The following is a 23,761-nucleotide window of genomic DNA, read 5'->3' as shown; positions in this document are numbered from 1 at the left end:
TGTTTCCATAAGGCTGGATGTCTTCTCCTTACATCCAAAAACACACTTCTTGTTGTGCCATTGTTGACTTTTGAAATTAAACAAAGCTGAGTGGCGTGATAAGCTGTTAGCAAGCTCTAGCGTCTCCCGCTGACTGACGGCTGGGCGGGGTTTTCCAGGGGAAGTTTTCCGGCGGAAGCCCATATAAAGAAGTGATACGTATCGAAAACCCCTGAAACGTCAGTTAGAACCGTAATCGAAAAAAATTAGCCGAAACTTGTACGAAGCCTGGCGAAGTGCATTCGGCACAGAAATACTCTGAAACACGCCCAACTGCATTTTTGACACTTTGCCTACGTTTAGCATGAGGAAACAACTCTATAACTGTGTTAATAAGTCAGAATGCTTGAAATACCATTAAACCCCCCCTTTAACACACTACACTTCAGACAGATATAGTGCAAAAAAAATAGAATTTCTTAGTTTTGTCCTGGCTTCCAGCAAAAAAGTATTTAAATATCCTGTACACAATATATTTTGGATCAGGTTTCGCACTCTTAAGGGGTGGTCGCACTGCACCTTTCGTTCCATTGACTTCTATCGGACGTGCAAGCTCATGCAAAGATATATCTCGCATTTCACTGCATAACGAAGTTCAAGTCTGGTGAACGCCGACCTACAAATGTGACCAGTAGAAAACCGCTGTCACTGCGTGACATCTACCCTTACGAAAATTAACCATGGTTTTATTGTGGTAAATGTGTAGTAACCATGGTTTTTTGGTGTATTGATTACACAAAACCATGGTTTTACTACACTAACCATGGTTAATTCTCGTAAAGGTAAGGCAAAGACAGACTAAGTAATCCCCGCCCATATTCGCAGCAACGTCCTGAAATTATTAGCTTATTGAAAGTCGGCTGACCTCAAAATGTGACCAGTAGAAAACTGCTATGTCACGCCGTGACATTTACTGAAAAGCAAAGACAGACTGAAAGCCGCATGTGAAATTCTAGTCATTGAGCCATTCACGCGGAAATTCACCTCATGGGAGGGGCAACTCCGCTCGCTTCCTGTAATCACATCACTACTGGAGCAAGCTCCTGATTGGTTAACGTGGCGCGTTTATCCACCAAAGTTCAGATTTTTTAACTCGGCAACGCTCAATTTGCATCATTCGCGCGAACAAGACGCACCAATTTTTGTAGCAAAGTCTGAAAAATATTAGCAGTCGAGTGTGACCGCCCCTTTACCCCATGTACTTTAAAGGCACAATATGTAATTTTCACCGTAAAGGTCGCTAGTCAACAAACAACATAATGACGCTTTGAAAAAGTATGGATGTTGTTTTCTCCTGGACTCATAATAAATCATGTTCAAGTTTTATAACCATAACATTGTACTGTTAGCGCACAGTGTGACTGGATACAAGCAACAACAGAGTGACATGCTCGACGGTACAAGTACTACTTCCACATACAGCAATATGCGGATCGACTGGCACTGCCATATAACATCAAAGTATTACGAGAGCAATGCAACGGTACTGTTTTCGTGATTCTTTGATATGATGTCATGTAGTCCTATGTGAAGTCAAACACACCTATAGTATGCTTCTATGCAAAATTGGAAACCAAGGATAATGCGGATATATATGCGTTTTTGGATAATTTTTTAAATATATATATTTCATTGCATAAAAATTACACAGTGTGCCTTTAAATCTGACTAAAAATGTAATGTATTGTGCAAAAGATAAAAGTTGATCTTGTTTAACTTAAAAAATTATGATAGTGTTTTAAGTAGAAGAAAAAGAGAGAAAGTTTGAGCTAAAAATAACTGTCTTATGTTAAACTACTGTATAACATTAAATCTTTTTTTAATAGAAAGAGAACTGCAACTGGAAAGGACAACATGACATGCACAGGCGGTGCTAAAAAGTACCATCTCTGCAATGCAAAGGTCAGCTCACATGATCTCACAGTCTTTCCATGCACAAACACACAATACACTAACAGAACCGAGTCCAACAGAAATGCATCCCAGATGCCAGACTCAACAGCAAGCCTCAAGTTCCACTTCCACCTGGTCTTACTGTAAATGCACAATTACTGCTCATTTTACTCATTTAAGCCAAAACGCAAAGCAGTTAAACTCGGGTTTACAATGGACAATGGAAACCAAACAGATTCTGTAGTACTCAGCTGATGGTTGTCTATGAATTACAGGAATGTCCAGCTACAGGAAGAAGCTTTAGAGAAGAGCAATGCTGGTCGTTCAACTCTCAGGTGTACAATGGAAAAAACTACCACTGGAAACCTCTATATCCCGGTATTTACCACATTACTTGCCAAACGTCTTGGTAAACATTTTTTCCAAAGTGTCATACAGTGCATTTAGAATATACATTTTAGAGTTTGTTCCCTAGGAATTGAACCCATAACCTTTTCACTGCTCTACAAACTGAGCTATATGTGCCAATCCCATGGGCAGTGTTGGGGTAACGCATTACAAGTAACGTGCGTTACGTAATAATATTACTTTTCTGAAGTAACGAGTAAAGTAACGCATTACTTCATAAATGTACACATTAATATTTTAGTTACTTTTTTTAAAAGTAATGTGAGTTACTTTTCAGTTTAATTAATTCAATTTAAAAATAAAGTAATGTACTGAATTAAACTGAACATATTAACGTAGAATTACGCACTCTGTGCGACTGAACGATAACAATTTGAGTCAGAAACGGAGATGGCAGGCCAGAGCTTGACATTTTTGCGATCATAAAAAACTCCTGCAAGGCCTGAAAGAGATCAAGCCTCAGCCAAGTAAGAAAAAGTAACGCAAAAGTAACTTAAAAGTAATTAGTTACTTTTTTGGGGGAGTAACTTAATATTGTAATTCATTACTTTTAAAAGTAACTTTCCCCAACACTGCCCGTGTGTGCTCCCTCCAAAATGGCCAAGCAACCATGGAAAAACTTCAGATATGCTCAAATAATTTTAATCGGGAAAACTGTTGAAATTGCTGAGATGAACCTTGTGAGGTTGGTGAATCTCAGGAGTTGTAATATGCTTTGATGAATAAGCTGATTAGGGGAGCTTCACATTTCGTATCTAAAATCACATGGAAAATACGACAGTCACTTTCCTCCTTCTTTTAAAAGTGCTTGGTTGCTCCCGTAGCATCTGTTGTTGCTAAGCAACGTAAGCGTTGTGTGATGTTGTGCTAAGCACCCATAGGCAGATAAATAAATCTGTGCTTATGCTACAGGGACACTACTATTAGCTATTCATTTATTAAAGGTGACATTTAACAAGAGTACATATGTGAAGATTTAGCTCAAAATACCATATAGATAATTTATTATTTTATATGTTCAAATTGCCAATTGCCAAAGTGTTAGCGAAAATGTGCCGTTTTTGGGTGTGTCCCTTTAAATGCAAATGAGCTGATGATATGCAAACACTGTTTGCTATGATGGTGGTTTGTTGAAATTGAAACTCAATTGTGCTGTCAATAATTTTTCTCTCTCTCTCTCTTTCTTTCTCTCTGCACTAAATGGCAGTGCCATGGTTGGATGGTGCAGATTAAGGGGCAGAATTATTTTAATAGATCCCCTTCTGACATCACAAGAGGAGACAAATTTCAATCACCTATTTTTTCACATGCTTGCAGAGAATGGTTTACCAAAACTAAGTTATTAGTTTGTTCTTTATCACATTTTCTAGGTTGACAGAAGCACTGGAGACTCAATTATAGCACTTAAAGATGGAAAAGTCAGATTTTCATGATATGTCCCTTTTAAAGCTGCAATGGGTAGCTTTTGCCTCTCTATCGTCATCTCTGTTTTGAAACATTAAATTGCAGGTTACTTAATTACATTTGTTGAGAAAATTAAGTGACAATTGCAAAGCTCAACTTATAAGTCAATATTATAAGCTTACTGTTGTGAATCATGCCAATCGCAAACCGTTTTTTATACTGACTGTTTATGTACTTGATCAAAAGTTGTTATTAATTTGTAGCTTTAACATAAAAGCAGTATTTCTCCTCCCATGCTCGTGCAGATGACTACGTTCACATCTCCAGTAATCCGTGTGACCTGCACTGCACCACCTCTGATGGCCAAAGACAACTGATGGTGCCTGCACGTGATGGGACGTCCTGCAAGTACAGCAACTACAGGGGAGTGTGTGTAGATGGGAGATGTGAAGTGAGTGTATACCGCATGTTCTCAGACTTCGAAAATCAATGATCTGTATGCATTGAAAGTTCAAAGACTTGCTGAAAAGACCAGCGTTGCTGATCACAAGCATACACTGAGCTTTGCGAGTATTTAGCCGTCCAAACTCCTGCTATTTGGTAGGCTTCTTATAGGTTAACCAGCATGGTAAACCGGCCTAACTAAAGAGGAATACATATTTTACGAGGTGGTTAATTTGTATTATTTCATACAACCACATTCATACATTTTTGTAGGATTTGCTTTTGCCCCTGTGACATTAGGGTTAGGGGTGGGGTTTCATTATTGTTTTTTTTATAATAAACTTATGTTTTGTACGTCTCCCTTTGTACAAATTAGCCAACTCGTTAAAATACATATAAATTGTTGTGAGATCAGGCTGGTTTAGAGATTTTCAAACTGGGACAGGAAACTCCAAAACAGGATGGGAACTCCAAATAGGACATGGCTTTTTACTATTGAGAGAAACTTTTGGAGTTACTGTAACAACCCCTATATCCTTATTCCTAGGTGAAACAAAGTGTGAAACAAAACAATACACTTTTTTTAAGTACACTTAAAAGTTAAATTTTTATGTAAATGTACTATTTTTACTCACAGATGTTGTACTCCCCAGGAGTGGCGGTCAGTGACTTATTTTTCCGACACAATGCTAAATTCGTCACAACATGTATGTAGCCCGTCATGTGTGTGGTTCGTTATTTCAAAATATATGTTAGGCGTGTCGAGTGAACCTATGTGCATCACGTGTCTTGTCAAAATAAGTGCCTGCTGCAGATGCATCTAGAGGGTTTATGATAAAAGAGATGCTCGCGTTTGCCAGATACTCTCATAATCTCATGCGTAATCTGAGTTTACTATTAAGGGAGTGTCTTACGTGTATTTTGTGAACGTGAGCGTCACGTGTGCAGCAGGCACTTATTTTGACAAAACACGTGATGCACATGGTTCACATATTTTGAAAACACGAGCAACACACATGACATTTTTATGAATATTTTGAATTTGTCGTATTTTGTTGTAATTATTGCTTAGTAGTAATAATAATGTATTTCATAGAAGACAGCAGGAGAAAATGCATTTTTGTGTGTCACAAACTAAATATAAATACAGTAATACTATGCATTTCAAAGTTTTAAAATGTTAAATATTGTGAAATTCTCTGAATATCATCATCATTTCATTAGGTAAATAGGTAAACTGTCTTAAATAAATAAGTCCGGGAATATGACTTAAAGCATGTCATTGTTATGAGTGAGAAACGCCAATGCCCACGATTTTAATATTTATGAATAGGAATAACTTGCATACAAATTTGTACGTTTGTAAAGCTGTAAATACGTAAATACTTTACGTATTAGTCCTGTCAAAACGTCGATATTGTACGTTTCAGTGTGTTTAAACGTAAGTAAAGTCTGTAGTCGCGAGAGTCCGTCTGTAGTCGCGAGAGTCCGCTTTATGCTGCTCCTGTATTTATGTAATTCAATGAATTCAGTGATGTGAAATGACGAGCCTGCGAACTTGATGCGTGTTGGCTTGTTCTGTTCATTTAGCCCATTCAGCCTTCCATGTATGTTCTGTATGCTATTGTGTATCGTGTAAATAACTTTTGTATTACGTTAACGTACGGAAACCTTTTCAGCCTGCTGTTCTGTGTGCTATTGTTTAGTTGAATAACTTGCCCTTACAGATTAAATGTCTGTTCTTCGGCTTGGATTTTGTGAAATAATTTTCTAAGTAAATGTAAAGTATAGTCCACTGCAACTTATATATGTTTTTTGGTCTTCATGACGCAATTTTGGTTGATGCTACTTATACTCCAGTGCGACTTATAGTCCGGAAAATACGGTAATCGCTATGCACAATCTTGTTAAATCTTTTGTCTAATCTCATATGCTAATGTGTTACTTTGCAGCCAATTGGATGTGACGGCGTCCTCTTCTCACCCAACGCTCTCGATAAATGTGGCGTATGTCAGGGGGACGGCAGCAGCTGCAGTCGTGTTACTGGGAACTTCCGTCGAGGGGCTGCTACTCTGGGTAATGTCGTCTTGGTTTGTTTGGGCTATCGTGCCATTCGTATTTTAAATATGTAGATGAACCAAAATTCTAATTAAGTGAAGTCTTTATTTGAAGGCTATTCTTTCATCGCTCAAATCCCAGAAGGATCATGGGACATCCAGATCATTGAGAGGAAGAAGTCTGCAGATATCCTGGGTGAGCCACCGTTTACAGCGAAACTGTGTATAATGTTATTTTTTACATTTTTTACTTTGTTACTTTCCAGCTGTGACTGACCAAGCAGGCAACTTTTTCTTCAACGGTGCATATAAAGTGGACACCCCTCAGAACTTCCACGTGGCGGGGACCATTTTCAAATACAGACGGCCCACAGATGTGTACGAGACGGGAATCGAGTACATTGTGGCGAAAGGGCCCATCGATCAGCCCATCAATGTTCTGGTACTGTAGCCGTGGTCCTCCCTTCGCCGCCAAGGGCTCATGGGTAATCTCACTGGCTGGCTAACAATGGCTTTGACTTAGTGCGGCCCAATGCTCTAATGGCTCACTTTGCATAAATGGTAATGTTGTGATGCATCGCCCCGCATTGGGGATTGTTTCTTTTATTTTATTCTTGAATGAGCTAAAATGGATGACATGCACAGTTATTGCCAAACAGCTTTATGATTGCTGTGAGACAGAACGGTGTAAAGTTGGGAAAGTAGTCCAGAATGTCTGTGAGAGTTTATCATAAAACATTCATCATAATAATCACTTATTAGTTTATATTGGAAACGCATCTATGTGCTTTTTTTGTGTGTTCAAAGGTCTGGAACCAAAATGGACAAAATCCTTACATCACCTACGAGTACACAGTGATGCGTGACTCTCTCACTTCGGTCGCCCAGGCCCCTATTTACACAGGACCCCGTGAAGGATCCAGTCTTCTGTCTGTGGAAGTCGAGAGTGTTTTACAACACAATGACAGTGTGTATAATAATAAAGAACCATCTGAGATGGAGGGCAACCAGGTACAAACTCAGGACAACGGGCCCAGGGCTATGGAAGGACTAAAGCCTGGACAAGAGACCAATGAAGTCTACAAGACAGCTTTACTTGATTGTGAGCAAACTGACAAAACACCAGTCCAGTATACAGGTTAATATCTTTATCAGCTCTGTATTTAAAAAGTTTTTTGATAAAAAGTTCCAGGATTTTTCTCTATATAGTGGACTTTAGTGGACCTCAACAGTTTCATGCAGCTTCAAAAACAATCCCAAACCAGGCATAAGGGTCTTATCAAGCAAAACAGTTGTCATTTCTGTCAAAAAAGTACTTTTTAACCACAACTTATCATCTTGCATTAGCCTTGTGATGTCCCAGCATGACCTTACATATTACTTAATCACGTCGAAATGTCACGCATGGCGTATTCAATCATTTCACTAAATAAGACCCCTATGTCGGTTGGGATCGTTAAGAGCCCTTTTAAGCTGCCTTGAAATTGTAAACTGTTGACGTCCACTAAAGTTTTTTTTATGAAAGTGGAGTTATCCTTTAACTTTTGCTATCTACACTCACCTAAAGGATTATTAGGAACACCTGTTCAATTTCTCATTAATGCAATTATCTAATCAACCAATCACATGGCAGTTGCTTCAATGCATTTAGGGGTGTGGTCCTGGTCAAGATAATCTCCTGAACTCCAAACTGAATGTCAGAATGGAAAAGAAAGGTGATTTAAGCAATTTTGAGCGTGGCATGGTTGTTGGTGCCAGGCAGGTTGGTCTGAGTATTTCACAATCTGCTCAGCTACTGGGATTTTCATTCACAACCATTTCTTGGGTTTACAAAGAATGGTGTGAAAAGAGAAAAACATCCAATATGCGGCAGTGAAAATGCCTTGTTGATGCTAGAGGTCAGAGGAGAATGGGCCGACTGATTCAAGCTGATAGAAGAGCAACTTTGACTGAAATAACCACTTGTTACAACCGAGGTATGCAGCAAAGCATTTGTGAAGCCACAACACGCACAACCTTGAGGTGGATGGGCTACAACAGCAGAAGACCCCACCGGGTACCACTCATCTCCACTACAAATAGGAAAAAGAGGCTACAATTTGCAAGAGCTCATCAAAATTGGACAGTTGAAGACTGGAAAAATGTTGCCTGGTCTGATGGGTCTCGATTTCTGTTGAGACATTCAGAATTTGGCGTAAACAGAATGAGAACATGGATCCATTATGCCTTGTTACCACTGTGCAGGCTGCTGGTGGTGGTGTAATGGTGTGGGGGATGTTTTCTTGGCACACCTTAGGCCCCTTAGTGCCAATTGGGCATTGCTTAAATGCCACGGCCTACCTGACCATTGTTTCTGACCATGTCCATCCCTTTATGACCGCCATGTACCCATTCTCTGATAGCTACTTCCAGCAGGATAATGCACCATGTCCCAAAGCTCAAATCATTTCAAATTGGTTTCTTGAACATGACAATGAGTTCACTGTACTAAAATGGCCCCCACAGTCACCAGATCTCAACCCAATAGAGCATCTTTGGGTTGTGGTGGAACAGGAGCTTCGTGCACTGGATGTGCATCCCATAAATCTCCATCAACTTCAAGATGCTATCCTATCAATATGGGCCAACATTTCTAAAGAATGCTTTCAGCACCTTGTTGAATCAATGCCACGTACTGTATAATTAAGGCAGTTCTGAAGGTGAAAGGAGGTCAAACACAGTATTAGTATGGTGTTCCTAATAATCCTTTAGGTGAGTGTATGTCTTCCAATGTGGTGCAAACCCATTATAAATGGACCTCAAAAAGGCAGAAATACTTATTAAATGATACTTCAAGTATATTCAAATGTAATGTTAAAATGCTTTTAATGTAGTATGCTACCATTGTAAATAATGTAGAGCGAATTTAAAAAAGATTGCTTTGACCTTTACACCTCCATATCTTTAAAAATGAAGGAATGAAGGATCACCTTTTCATCCACACATCAGCCTCACATTTGAAATAATATTCATGCACAGGAGAGATGGTTTTGCTATATCTGGAGGAATATAGAGAGAGATAAAGTGCATGGTTCACTGGACAGTCATTTTTAAAAATGCCTCTTTCTACCGACCCTTTAGGATCCTTTATAATGCATAAGCCACAACACAAAGATTTGCCACAGAGGATGAAAAATTCAGAGAGCTCTGGGAATTTTTCCTCTCCTGAACTAGCATTTATTTGTTAAATCCTTCTGTTTGCACCAAATCTGATACTGATTACACTTTTAATAAAATTGTGCTAAATAGTACTAAAAGCTCGTAATCATAGGGGAACCATTTTTAGTGCTATAGAGCACCTATATAGCACCTCTGTTGAACCATAAGTGGCTAAAGCATGACTATAGCACCACTTATGGTTCAGCATAGCACTAAATAGGCTATGGTTCTACACAGGTGCAACAAAGATTCTTCATGGCATGGGTAGCACTAAAAACGGTTCCACCATAAATTACAAGCCAGTGAACCACTTGTACTGCTATTAAGCACCATTGGGTATAATTATACAGTATAATATGTATTGTACAATGTTAGCAACAGACCCTTGAATTCTTGCCTGGCTGCCAAATCAGCACAGCGGTGATGCATGCTCACTGTCTCTCCATGTCTTTTGGACACCAAAAGATTTTTATTTTCCAGAAGGTATTTGTTCCAGAGGAAAGTTTAGTCACTAGACAGACCGATAAACAAGCACCGACCAGAAGTTAACTTCGGGCCAGGCGCCGAACCGCGGCAACGCACGTGCATCTGATGAAACCGTCTATATATACTTAACGTCCCTGTGAATTGGAAGTCGCAATTCACTAGATACTGCCTACAAGCGGGTGGCCAAGTGTGTTTGCAAGTTAATGCAGACGATGATGCAAAATTATAAATGAAAACCGACGCGGAACCTACGCCCTCACGGCTATGCCGTAGCAACTACGCACAACTATAACGAGCCCTTAAATGCTCTTCTGCCATACAATATAGTTCTCTTTTTTTATCCGCTTAAAAAATCAGTCTGTGACTGGCCTTCCTGTATTGGCCATAGCAAGAAGCAGGTTTCACATAGGGAGTTTTAACAAAGTTTATTGTTACATGTTTTTCTAAACATTCCACTTTTTTTGAAAATATACTCATTTTCCAGCTCCCCTACATCATTTGATTCTTACCGTTTTGGTATCCATTCAGCTGATCTCCGGGTCTGGCGCTAGCACTTTTAGCATAGCTTAGCACAATACATAGAATCTAATTAGACTATTAGCATCGCCCAAAAAAATAACCAAAGAGTTTCAATATTTTTCCTATTTAAAACTTGACTGTAGTTATATGGTGTACTAAGACAGACGAAAAATTAAAAGTTGTGATTTTCTAGGGCGATATGGCTAGGAACTATACCCTCATTTCGGCGTAATAATCGAGGACTTTGCTGCTGTAACATGGCTGCAGCAGGCATAGTGATATTACGCACTGCCCGAAAATAGTCCCCTTTGTTACTTTCAATGGAAAAGTGGTTACTTCCAATAGATCCACTTTTCACATTACAAGAGGAGCAACATTTTAATGACCCAAACATGGAAAAAGTCATAATATGTCAACTTTAATTCATACGACCACATTCGTGAAGACCAAATCCTGGCCTCCAAGCCTTGTCTGTGAAACTGAACTGTAATGCCATACAGTAAGTCGACAAACAATAAAGTCAGTCTCTACTGAACACGAAAGTTAATTTAGTACTGTTCACAAATCTTTAATTTCTTTAATAATGACTCTTTTTTTTGTTGTTGTTTAAAAGAGGGAAATTGCAGCTGGCCCATTGGAGATTCAACCCCTGGTGTTGCACCTGCAGAAGATCCACTGATCAACTCTAAAAATCTCATCTGGAGGATGTTGCTGGGAGAGCGAACCGGCTCAGACGGTGTCCACGCTAACATCTCAACCAATCAGCTTCATACTTATAAAGATGGTTTGTCTACTGAAGCAGGACCACTGGAATTAGACTACAGCAGTTTTGAGCCAACAGGTTTCCTTAATGGCTCACTGCTTGAGTTCACCGTGGGCCAACAGCAAAATCAAACGGGGGACATCCTGCTGCCAAACAGAACTGTCGCTACCGGTTTTCGGAACAACAGCCGTAGCAATCGCACCAGGTAAAGATGTTCACATTTATGACTTTGTTTACTGCAAGCCAACCTTTGCTATTTATGATAGGAAGTCATTAGTCAGCAAACGATTGAGGTGTGGGATCTTTCTAAATTAATATCTCTGTCTTTTTTTCTTGACAGCAATGAGAATAAATGTGAATGAAATTTAAATGTGTTATTCTAGCTCAGTTGGGCGAGCATTAAATAAGCAGAGAAAAGATCATGGGTTCGAATCCCAGGGAACACTGATAAAAAAAACTAATATCTTCAATATACTGTATGTCGACATGCAAAAAAGCATTTAAAAAATGTGAAGAGCAAATGTCAGTTCTCCTAAGAGCATGAGGTCTTTCAGAAGATATCTTAACAATGTTATATGCTGTTACAAATGGCAAGACACCAAAGCCTGCAGTCACATGTCACAGATTTCAAAACTGACTCAAACATTTCTCATCAAATTCTTTCAACCAAAACTATCTGAGCAATGCTATTTGCATTCATTTTATATCTTTACTTTCTTGTAAAGGTGCAGTGTGTAAATTTTAGCAGCATCCAGTGGTGAGGTTGTGAATTACAACCAACGGCTCAGTCCATTGCTCACCCCTCGCTTTTAAAAAGCATTGGTAGCCACCACCGGAAAAACATGTAATTGATTGAGACAACTTAGTAAAAAAAGTTTGTCCATTAAGGGCGTCTGTAGAAACATGGCGGCACAAAATGGCGACTTCCACTTAAGGAGACCCTCTGTGTATGTAGATAAAAACGTCTCATTCTCAGATAATAAACACATAACCGTTCATTATAAAAAGGTCTTTATACACCCCTGATAATATAGTTTTGTATATTATTTTGCATTTCTGTCAAATGATCCTTCTAAAAATTACACATTGCACCTTTAAGCTACAATCTGTAACTTTTCAGTAAATAAAAAAGCAAAACAAAAATCAATGATTTGCGATTGAGAGGCAAAAGTTACAGATAGCAGCTTTGATTTATAACAACAAATTTCCCAATTGTGCCTACAGTATAGTGTGTCGCAGGGAAGATGCATTTTTGTAAGCAAACAAGTTAGCATTTTAGCATCCCAAAGTCAATGCATTTTTTTGAATGGGGTTGTAATTAAATTCCTTAAATAAGATATTGGGTTAACATAAGCTCAATATTTTCATGTGTTATTTATTTTACAACATAAAACACATCAGTATAACCCCCACTTGTGACTTTTTAAGGCTTTAAATTGTCTTTTAAAGGACGGTTGCTAACAAGTTGCTACATGGGACTACAAACTTTGTCAGGGACTTTAAACAACACCACCAATGACGGCCGGTGATTTCTTATATCGAGGGCGTTCATCACAACATGTATGTAGCCCGTCATGTGTGTGGTTCGTAATTTCAAAATATGTGTTCTGCGCGTCGAGTGATCCTATGTGCATCACGTGTCTTGTCAAAATAAGTGCCTGCTGTAGACGCGTCTAAAGGGTTTATGATAGGGCTGGGAAAAGATTAATCGTAATTAATCGCATACAAAATAAAAGTGATTTTTTGCATAATATATGTGTGCGTACTGTGTGTAATTATTGTGTATATTTAATCACTAACACATACATATATTCATGTCAGATTTTTTTTATATATCAATTTTTTTTATTTATTTATAACATAGAATATATAAAAATATAAATAAATATATATACACATGTAAATGTTTCTTTAATACATGAATGTGTGTGTATTTATATGTACATAATAATTACAAACAACACACATTCATATATTATACCAAAAATCACTTTTATTTTGTATGCGATTAATCACGATTAATCTTTTCCCAGCCCTAGTTTATGATAAAAGAGACGCTCGCATTTGCCAGATACTCGCATAATCTCATGCATACTCAGAGTTTACTGTTAAGGGAGTGTCTTGCGTGTATTTTGTGAACGTGAGCGTCTCTTTTATCATAAATGGTTTTGACGCGTGTGCAGCAGGCACTTATTTTGACAAAACACGTGATGCACATTGTTCATATGACGCAACAAACACATATTTTAAAAGCACAAGCAACACACATGACACTCCAAACACATATTTTGAATTTGCGCCTCTCAGATAAGCAGTCACGAGCCGCCACTGGCCAACAATTATTCATCCACAGAGTATTTCCTTATCAGGGAACGAGTTTTTAAATGAGTTTATTTAGCATTAGCATTTAGTCTTCAAAATTCATAAAAGTTGTGTTCATAGGGTGAAGAATATCTTGTTTGACAAAACAAGTGTCAAACATTTGTTAAACACATTTTTTTTTGCGATAATCCAAAAGTCTATGGGAAAAATTATGGGCTTTTTGGGACCAGTGTCCCGCAAACTTCTGGGTTGGCCTACAAAAATACGTCATCAGACCTGATCTATTGGTCTTACATTGGACCTTACTCTGGTTTACTCTCTACAATGCTTAGAAACCATGCAGGATGGGTTTGCATGTGTGAGAATGGAATGTGCTCTGGCTCTGCATTGTCGTTAGCGCTCTCCTAGACATTCAAAGTGTGCATTGGTGGAGACGGCCAAGCAAAAGCTGGCGGGATTGCGTTCCATCATATTTATAATTCATGCTGGGTTCCCTCCGCTGCGTCCAAACAGCGCTTTACCAGCCTTGTTGCCAGAGATCGTAAAGTACCTCTCACGAAACGCCCTTACTCACATCCAAAAGATTCAAGGTGGGGAAAGAGAAAGGCCGCACACGTAAGACAGACTTTCTGAGAAACATAATTCAAGTTGTTTTGTTATTTGCAAGAAAAGTTCCATAGATCACTTAAGCCACGCTCGTCGCATCAAGATAAATCCCGGGAATTTATCGCGAGGAATGAATTTTATTGGGAATGTGCTGGTTTCCAGCCTAGACATTGAAGTAATGACTGTGACCAGGAATGGTGAAAATGTTAGGGGTTTTATGAATTTAAGACCGGAGTGTCAGTCGCTGTCTCGCCATCAACAAACGTAAGCGTTCTGCTTAATATACAGCGCATGTGGCTAGACTTGTTTTCTTTACTGCAGGAATAACCAAAGGCTCCTTCAGAAGAACAGACTGAGTGCCGCTGACATGTATCGATGGAAGTTGTCCTCGCAAGAGCCATGCAGTATGACTTGCTCAATAGGTACCAATCCAGACGTTTTAAGTTGGTCATGCAATGCTCGAGCTTTCAAATGAACCTAAACACATTGCTGCATTGCTCTGTTCTGAATAGGTGTGACAAAGTCGCTGGCCATGTGCGTGCGGTACGATGGCATCGAGGTGGACGATGTTTACTGTGACGCTTTGACTCGACCAGAGCCAGTTCACGATTTCTGCATCGGGAGAGAATGCCAGCCAAGGTAAAACAGGAAGGGAAGACAAAAAAACTAAAGGACTTCAAAATGCATCTATAGAAAATAATATATAAAAAACCTAAATAGAGACCTCGTGTTGGTGGGTATTTCTCAGATTAAGGGACAAATTGGGTTGCTGCAATTTTGACTAATTGGTATACATCAATTGGTATACGTCTTTAAGTCAGGAGCGATGTTATGAGCTTGGTTGAGACCATAAGATTTATGATTTTTTGCCATTTTCTTAACTATGTCAAGTAAATGTGTCTTTTACCATCACATCATCGAATATATGTAAAAAATAAAACTTAAATGATAAATCAGTGCTTTTAAAACATTTTGTGGTTTCACATGGAATCTAATTTATCTTGAACTTCATGAGATTTTTACTTGCAAGATGAATTATAGCCATTGCGTATCTAAATTTCTGATTCATCAATCTACCCTGGCTTGGAATATACAGTAAGCTTATTTAAGTGAATGCCATATATCAAAAGTGATCATTTAGACTGTCCAACATTGTCAGAAATGTATAATTGTAGGATGCTTTTGTAATTTATACGTAATTTATTGGCAAAAATATGTATGGTGCTGGTAATGACTGTGCTGGTAATGACATTTTTGTCAAAAACTAGCCCTACTAGCTAATATTATGACTAAGCAAGTGTAGCTAGCTTTCTACATGTAATGTACACCATTTTACCTATTAAAGTGATAAAAATATTTCAAAAATGTTTAAAAATACAGAAATACAACACATATGGTAATGACGCATAATAAGTACACATGCCCAACACAAAGAATAAAGAGGAGATTTACTAACTTTTCTGGACATCAAGGCATCAGTCTTGCAGCTTGAAATCCATGTGCTCCACTTCAACATGTCATTAGGTTACCATGGCTACCAAATAAACTTTTGAGGAAAAAACAGTGGGAAAGTACCTTTATGCAGAGCGTGTTGGTAATGACAGCTAAACCATGGGACAGGTAGAAATTAAGCAAAATAAAGTATAAAATGCATATATATGCTTAATATGTGCATGTAGTTTATTTGTTCAAGTAACATTTAATTCATATGCATAACTTTTTTTATTAATTTGTGATAAATAATGTTATGGCACGACATGTGAAAACTCTGGTGAAGGACAACACCAAAACACAGATATTGTACCACAAAACACCAATAAAATGTGATAAAAGTATTAGTAAGAGCAGCCATAAAAAAAGTCTAGGCTTGTTTTTGTTTATACTAATTAATGGTGCTCTAATTAAATTTATTTTATTTAATTAGTTTTTAATAGAATTGCACCCTGTGGACATAAATAGGCCCAAATTCTGGGAAATACCCTGGTATTTAAGCCACCAAATATTGACATGTTTATCATTATGGTTTAAAAACTTTGTTTTTTTCATGGCAAGGTTGACATTTGCATGGAATGGCTCAATATTAGTTTTAAAAAGTAAAAAACAGTTAAATAAAATATAAAATATAGCATTGATTAAAAAAAACTGAAAAAAAGAAATGAAATAAAGTTAAGTGAAATAAGTTAAGTAAATAAAAATAATTTATATAATTTATATAAATAAAATTAATTAATAACTAATTAATTATTACAAAAATTACCATGAAACTTAAGCATTTATAATTTAAAGCAAATTCAAAATATTAATAAAACAAAATAAAAAATAAAATATCTGATAATCGCCTAACCTACCTCTCACAGTTACAGCACTGTAAAACAATAGTCGTTTTAAAACTTAACAAAGTAAAAAAAAAGTTAGAGTACAACATGACCTCAGAAATGTGTGTTATAGTCACAAAAATTATTATTTATTTATTCGTGTCTATGGCACGATTTTCAGCTTTTTTTCGTGCCTTGAGCACAAATGTCTATTTCGTGTCATTCAACACGAATTTATAAAAATAGTTCTTCGTGTCTGTGGCACGACTTTATTTTTCATGTCATTTTATGTATTGTTTTTTTTTTCATTTTTCCCCCCATTTTTAAATCATTGTCGCTTGGGGTAGGGGTTAGATTTGGGTTAGGATGTACTTTTATATACTGGTTTCTACTTGTTTTTCTTCTGCTTTTAAAACTATTCTCGCCTGGAGTTGGGGTTTGGGTTAGGATGTTTAAAAATGTAACAGAAAGTGATTCTGACCCCAACCCAAAGCGACAATGGTAAGAAACACAATACATAAAATGAAACTAAAAAGAAAGTCCTGCAACTGACATGAAAAATTATAGAAATGTGTGCGAGTGACACGAAAAAGACATTTGTTCTTAAGGCACGAAAAAAAGCTGAATTTCGTGCCATGGACACGAATAAATTAATCAAATTTTGCGCGACTATAACACGACTTTACGTGAGATCAGTCTGTTAGAGTAAGTTACCTGGTTGCCTTAACATTTTGAGTTCAACCCAATTTAACCTAAAAATATTAGCTAACTCAAAAAATTGTGTAAAAATATTGTTTACTGATAATTGTAACTAATATTTTTTGTTTTAGTTGAATTTACTAGCAATTTTAAAGCATCCAAATAACTTTCTTTTAAAAGTTTTCCATAATCATTCAATGAAAAGTGGAAGTTAATAAGACACAAGTTTTTTGCACAGATGGGAGGCCAGCAGCTGGAGCGAATGTTCACGCACCTGCGGGGAAGGGTTTCAGTTTCGGCTGGTGCGTTGCTGGAAGATGCTGGCTCCCGGGTTGGACAGTTCGGTGTACAGTGACCTCTGCACGGAGGCACAGTTAGAGCGACCACCAGAGCGCCGGGCCTGTAAGAGCCCCACCTGTGGCCCTCAGTGGGAAGTAGCTGAGTGGTCGGAGGTGAGCTAACAGAGAAATGCGCATGCTCATGATATTTTTTACGATGTAGAGAACATTAACATAGTTTGAATTATTTTGTCTCCTGTACAGTGTCTGGCTAAATGTGGCCACAGAGGTCTGGTTACTCGTGAGGTCAGGTGCTCACATGAGACCCACGAGTGTGATGAGGTGACTCGGCCACTGTCTGCCAAAAACTGCACCGGCCCACCATGTGAGCGCCAGTGGACGATGTCCGAGTGGGGACCGGTGAGACAGGACAATTCATAGAGAAAATATCTTAAGTCTTGTTTAACTCATGTTAAACTCATAACTGTTTTTGGACGTGCTTGGGTGCAACCAAAAACGGCAGTACTGTAGTTGTTTTGAGACACAACACTATAAAAACATACTGATACATTTTATTGAGTCAATTCCAGGAAGTCCTCTCTATAATAGTCTTTAATAATATTTCACTTAGTGCTCAGGTGTTTGTGGGCATGGAAAAACAGTGCGGCACGTCTACTGCAAAACCCCAGAGGGTCGTGTGGTGGCCGAGTCTCAGTGCTCACTCGACAACAAACCTCTGGCCATTCACCCCTGCGGTGATAATGAATGTCCTCCACACTGGCTGGCCCAGGACTGGGAGAGGGTGAGAATTATTTTGGTTTGCATGGGAAATATCCAGATTGCGTTGCTTTTGCGGTTAACGTTCTCTTCTGTCATGCTAGTGTAACACAACATGCGGACGAGGCGTGAAGAGAAGGATCGTGTTGTGCGTCGGCATCACGGGTGGGAAGGTCCAGATGCACGGAGACGAGGAATGCGATGTCAGCAGGAGACCAGCAGATGAGGACACCTGCTTTGAGAGGCCTTGTTTCAAGTGGTACACAACACCTTGGTCCGAGGTGAATGATTCGAGTAATATTGATTTCTATTTCGCATTGTTGCAAACCAGCTTAAGTACATAAAACACTGTGCACTATGCACACATGTATCAATGATTCAGATAACAACTGTTTACTAATTTTCATTATTTTCCTAAACGTTTTTCAGTGCACCAAGACCTGCGGTGTCGGGGTGCGAATGAGAGATGTGAAGTGCTATCAGGGAAGAGAGCTCGTTCGCGGGTGTGACCCTTTGACCAAACCTGTCAACAAGCAGACCTGTGCACTCCAGCCCTGCCCCACTGAACCTCCAGGTGTGATTTAACATAACCTACTGTACACATTTGTAATAAGACGTACATTAAAGGGACATTTCACTTTTTTTGAAAATATGCTCATTTTCCAGCTCCCCTAGAGAGTTAAACATTTGATTCTTACTGTTTTGAAATCCATTCAGCTGATCTCCGGGTCTGGCGCTAGCACTTTTAGCATAGCTTAGCACAATCTATTGAATCTGATTAGACCATTAGCATCGCGCTAAAAAATAAACAAAGAGTTTCAATATTTTTCTTATTTAAAACTTGACTCTTCTGTAGTTACATTGTGTACTAAGACTGATTTTCTAGCCAGATATGGCTAGGAACTACACTCTCATTCTGGCGTAATAATCAAGGACTTGCTGATGTAACATGGTTGCAGCAGGCGTAGTGATATTACGCAGCAGCCGAAAATAGTCCCCTATTGAAAGTAACCAAGGGGACTATTTTCGGGCGGTGCGTAATATCACTACGCCTGCTGCAGCCATGTCACAGAAGCAAAGTCCTTGATTATTACGCCAGTTTGAGAGTATAGTTCCTAGACATATCTGCCTAGAAAATCACAACTTTTAATTTTCCGTCGGTCTTAGTACACGATGTAACTACAGAAGAGTCAAGTTTTAAATTAGAAAAATATCAAAACTCTTTGGTTATTTATTAGCGCGATGCTAATGCTCTAATCTGATTCAATGGATTGTGCTAAGCTATGCTAAAAGTGTTAGTGCCAGACCCGGAAACTAGCTGAATAGATTCCAAAACGGTAAGAATCAAATGTTTAACTCTAGGGGAGCTGGAAAACGAGCAATGAAATGTCCCTTTAATGTCCCACTTTCTGCTATCCAGTAAATTTTATAATGGACTTTGCTTCTCCAGATGAAAATTGTCAGGATCGCCCCTCCACAAACTGCTCATTGGCTCTGAAGGTGAATTTGTGCAGCCACTGGTATTACAGCAAGGCCTGTTGCCATTCTTGCCGTAACCTTCGAGCTTCCTAGTGCCTCGCCACGACATCAGACGGGCGTCACCTGCAATGCCAAGGATTGAAGGACAAAAATAATGAAGTATTTGTTAAGCAATATAAAACTGCATTACTGTCAGTATAAAAAAAAATGATACCTATTTCTGACTATATCCTGTGATCGTGGGATACATTAAGGAAATATTAAGTTATTTGGTTATCTCTCAGAGGATTATATTGCATGTCGTAATGTATTTATTATCACTTAGATTTGATATCTGGCAGTGGTCGAGGTCAATACTGAACGTTACCTCGGGCTAAAGATGGCTGATTTTAGTACTGTACATCGGCTGACCTTCGACCCACTGCAGATTTACTCTCTAATGTTTACTTTAACTCGGTTTTACTATGGTAAATCGCCAAAGGCTTACAGTATGTTAATTTATTGGTTCAAGGAGATGTTTGACTATATTCTCCCATTTTGTATCCAATTCATTCATGTTTGTAGCTGGACAATGGATTTAGAGTCCTGACACTTGAACGATATGTTATTGAAAATGTATCTGATTCATATATTGCTTATAAGAATCAATAAACCTAATATATTGTATTATGTTACCTGATTCGATTTGGTTGTATTAAAACGTAAATGTCGTCTACATCTAAAATAATGGTTCTCAAACATTTTCGGCGTCCGCACCCAACCTCCCCATGTAGGGTACATCCCTTCAAGCCCCCCAAAAGAAATTTCATAAAACAAACTTAGAATTTAAATTAAGCAAAACCTATTAAATGATAAAATGTTGGTTCAATTATATAGAATTTATGAGAAATGTATGTATTTTTTATAAAATATAGTTTTTATTTTGGGAGGAAAGCAGTTGAACTACACTACTATTTATCAGTAGATACAAGTTGTTGTGTATCTTTTTTTTGGGGGGGGGGGTTGTTCTGACAAGATGAAGATACTCATGGCCCCAACTGCTATCTAACAGAAAACACACACTAACACATGCTGTCTCTTGTTACATTTTTATTTTACAAGGTCTGAATAGACTCCGTCTCTGAACAAGAGCTGATGCCACCTGCTGGCCTGTATACAAGTTGTGCAGTATTTGTAAAATGACCTCAAACTTAAAATCAATCAAAAATCATCACACAGCAAAAAATGAATGTTGACCAATCTCAAATATATACTTTAAACAAAGCAGCTCATTCTTTTGGTGAAATGTGCATTTACGTGGTGCCAGCCCTTAACCTTAACCCATATTATGTGCACACAGTACTGTACGCAGTCTTAAGCCACCATGCTAATATTAGATTTGTTTTTTGCAATAATGATCATATAGCCTATGATTATTTTTCAGTCTCTTTATTAGAATACAACTAGAAATTGCAGAATACAATAAGCTAATGTGTTTAGGGTGATCTTCTTTTACACTTGAGCAATAGCAGGAACCTGCAGGTTCATCTATGAAACCTAAATGAAATAAAATCCAAATTCTAATTTAATAAATTCTAATAGACTTCAGGACCCTTTAAAAGTGTTCAAGATGTGCCAAAAGAGGTCACACAAAATATTAACTTTTCCTGAAGTAGACATTTTCTTCTTAAAATTGCGTTTTTTATAAATATTTTGTGAATTTTCTGTTTGTATCTAAATAAATATGGAAGGTCTTTAAAAAAATAAGCTGGTGCTGGCCTAAGACTTTTGGACAATACTGTATAGTTATAATTTTTTTTTTTATTGGGTAAGTAAGTACACTATAAAATGAAGTGGAACCAAAGTCTTTTTAATCTTTGGAGTTTCATCTTAATAAAACAATAACAAAAGTGTCACTATGTACAAACATTTTAATGCAAAGAAATAGTGCTGCAGGGATGCTGTATTTTTGTAGGCAAAACTCAGTAGCGAGTTAGCATTTTAGCATTTCCATTTCCATTGTCCTGTAGTTGATAGTTTTTTGTTAAACTCCTTAAATAAGATCTTGGGTATATTTTTCATGTTTTATTCTACGACATAAAACCGGTAATAATACCACTCGTGACTTTTTAAAGTGCACCTACGGTATGTCATTGCTCAAAAACGTTATTTGGGATAATACAATGTGTTCGCGTGGTTTATGGTAAACAACACATTATTTTCCAAATACCTTACATTTTTGTAACCCCAGATATCCTGCCTTCCTCAAACGCATTGATTTTGTAAAAACTAATCGATTTGTGTCCCTGATTGGCCAGCTAATCTGTACGTTGTGATTGGTCTGAATGCATCTGACGTCAGCCGGAAATGTGACGCTCCTTACCATGTTTGAAAGATTCGCTAACAATGCAATGCTGACAGGAGTCCAAAGTGGGAGGAATTATAATAATGTTGGTCTTGTCTACATCACCAATCCCAGGAAGTAAACTGTTGCATACAATCCGTATGTTTGTTGTAGTCCAAGAAAAGAGATTTACGTTGGTGACGATAACTCGCAGCATCATTTGCATTGGAGTTTGTACCTTTTGCATATCGTTAACATGTACTAATACACACCTACACACCAAAAGGAAATGTAAAATCATGAATCGAAAAATACGTGCTCTTTAAAAAGACTGTTGCTAACAATCTGCTACATGGACTAAAGGGGATCGCACACCGGCCGCGCAGCTCAGCGTCGCGTCTAGGACAACTTGGAGGTTTAGTAAACCGGAAGTGCACAATAAATAGCACAAGCTTTGTCAGATAGCAGCTACTTCAAAATGCAAAATATACGTTAGCAGCCATTGTTAATTGTTAATGATTTGGGACAAATATGTTATTTAATGTTATTACACGGCTCTCTGGAATGCTTGATTCTGATTGGTCAGTTGAGACATTTGCAGGTTCGTTCTTTTCGAATAATAACCGCTCCAAAATAATAACGCATAGCCGGTACTACTTTTACGAGTAAGATCGCTCCGCGCCAATAAAGATTACTGTTTGTTTGGCGCCATCTTGTGACAAACACTGGACAACCACGACAAGACACAGAGAGCTTACTGAGACTGAACTTGACAAAATAGAGCATGACAGCTACGAAGCCAACACACAAAAAAATACAGAATGGGCATTAAAACTTCTCAAAGACTGGTTAAAGAGAAAAAAATGGAGACAGACAAGTGTGAAGCAGAGGATCTTAATAAGGTATTACGATCATTTTATGCATCTGTGCAAAGTTTCGCGGAAGGATAAAAATGTTAATTTAAAACAAATATGCCAATAAAATGTTTAAATTCATATTCATGTCCAGTTTTTTTTCTTATGTGACAAGTAGCCGTGTAATAAGCGGGATAATGTAGAGGCAGCCGGTAGTTATCGGGAAATAAGCCCCTTCAGTGTGATACAAGACCCTCCGCTTCGCGTCGGGTCCTGATCACACTGTCGGGGCTTATTTCCCGATAACTACCGGCTGCCTCTACATTATCCCTTACTTAAACTATGTGAGTGGCGGTGTGTGGCGCGACAGGGATTTGAGCAACTTCCTGAGTCAAATCTGGGCGGCGCGGACAGGCGCCACCTTGCGGCGCCGGTGTGTGTATACTCATAAAAAACAATATGTTTGATTTTTATAGAACGGTGCGGCGCGGTGTGGAGCTGCGTGGCCGGTGTGTGACCCCCTTTAGTCAGGGACTTTAAATGTCATCATAAATGAAGATCTAAAAAACAACATCCCAACAAAGATTCATCAACAGAGTATTTCCTTATCAGGAAACATGTTTTTAAATGTGTTTAATAAAGTTTGAAAGAGCTGTCGGAGCTTGGTGGCATTGATGTCGACAAATGCAAATTCGCACCATAATTAAACAAAAAATCGACCTAGTTCTCTACAACATTCCAGTGATCCAGAAAAATGTATGTGAACAATAATATTAAAAATGTTTTCTTCAGTTTTCGTGCCATTAAAAGCCCTCTAAGTTACACATAAGGAGTGCAAAGTATAAAATAAACAGTTGTCTTTTTTCACCAATGACACCCTCTGATATAGGGATGCTT

At 38.2% G+C, this 23,761-nt stretch overlaps 1 protein-coding gene across 1 annotated transcript in view; it reads left to right on the top strand.

Annotated features, from left to right (window-relative positions):
- Positions 1-20,358, top strand: part of adamtsl2 (ADAMTS-like 2) — a 28,909-nt gene extending 8,551 nt beyond the window's left edge. Inside the window, exons 4-19 of the mRNA XM_065284371.1 lie at positions 1,866-1,941; positions 2,208-2,310; positions 4,050-4,195; positions 6,141-6,264; positions 6,361-6,441; positions 6,512-6,687; positions 7,053-7,383; positions 11,062-11,416; positions 14,461-14,561; positions 14,652-14,778; positions 17,392-17,605; positions 17,696-17,851; positions 18,063-18,233; positions 18,313-18,489; positions 18,638-18,782; positions 19,659-20,358. Coding sequence (XP_065140443.1) covers positions 1,866-1,941; positions 2,208-2,310; positions 4,050-4,195; positions 6,141-6,264; positions 6,361-6,441; positions 6,512-6,687; positions 7,053-7,383; positions 11,062-11,416; positions 14,461-14,561; positions 14,652-14,778; positions 17,392-17,605; positions 17,696-17,851; positions 18,063-18,233; positions 18,313-18,489; positions 18,638-18,782; positions 19,659-19,780 — 2,605 coding nt within the window. The 3' untranslated portion in view covers positions 19,781-20,358. The remainder of the gene's footprint in view (positions 1-1,865; positions 1,942-2,207; positions 2,311-4,049; positions 4,196-6,140; positions 6,265-6,360; positions 6,442-6,511; positions 6,688-7,052; positions 7,384-11,061; positions 11,417-14,460; positions 14,562-14,651; positions 14,779-17,391; positions 17,606-17,695; positions 17,852-18,062; positions 18,234-18,312; positions 18,490-18,637; positions 18,783-19,658) is intronic.
- The last annotated feature ends 3,403 nt before the right edge of the window (positions 20,359-23,761 follow it).

The sequence above is a fragment of the Paramisgurnus dabryanus genome, chromosome 5 (genome assembly GCF_030506205.2).
Source record: "Paramisgurnus dabryanus chromosome 5, PD_genome_1.1, whole genome shotgun sequence".
NCBI classification, from domain to species: domain Eukaryota; kingdom Metazoa; phylum Chordata; class Actinopteri; order Cypriniformes; family Cobitidae; genus Paramisgurnus; species Paramisgurnus dabryanus.
The sequence above is the reverse complement of the archived record's forward strand: the minus strand, read 5'-3'. Positions and strand labels throughout refer to the sequence as shown.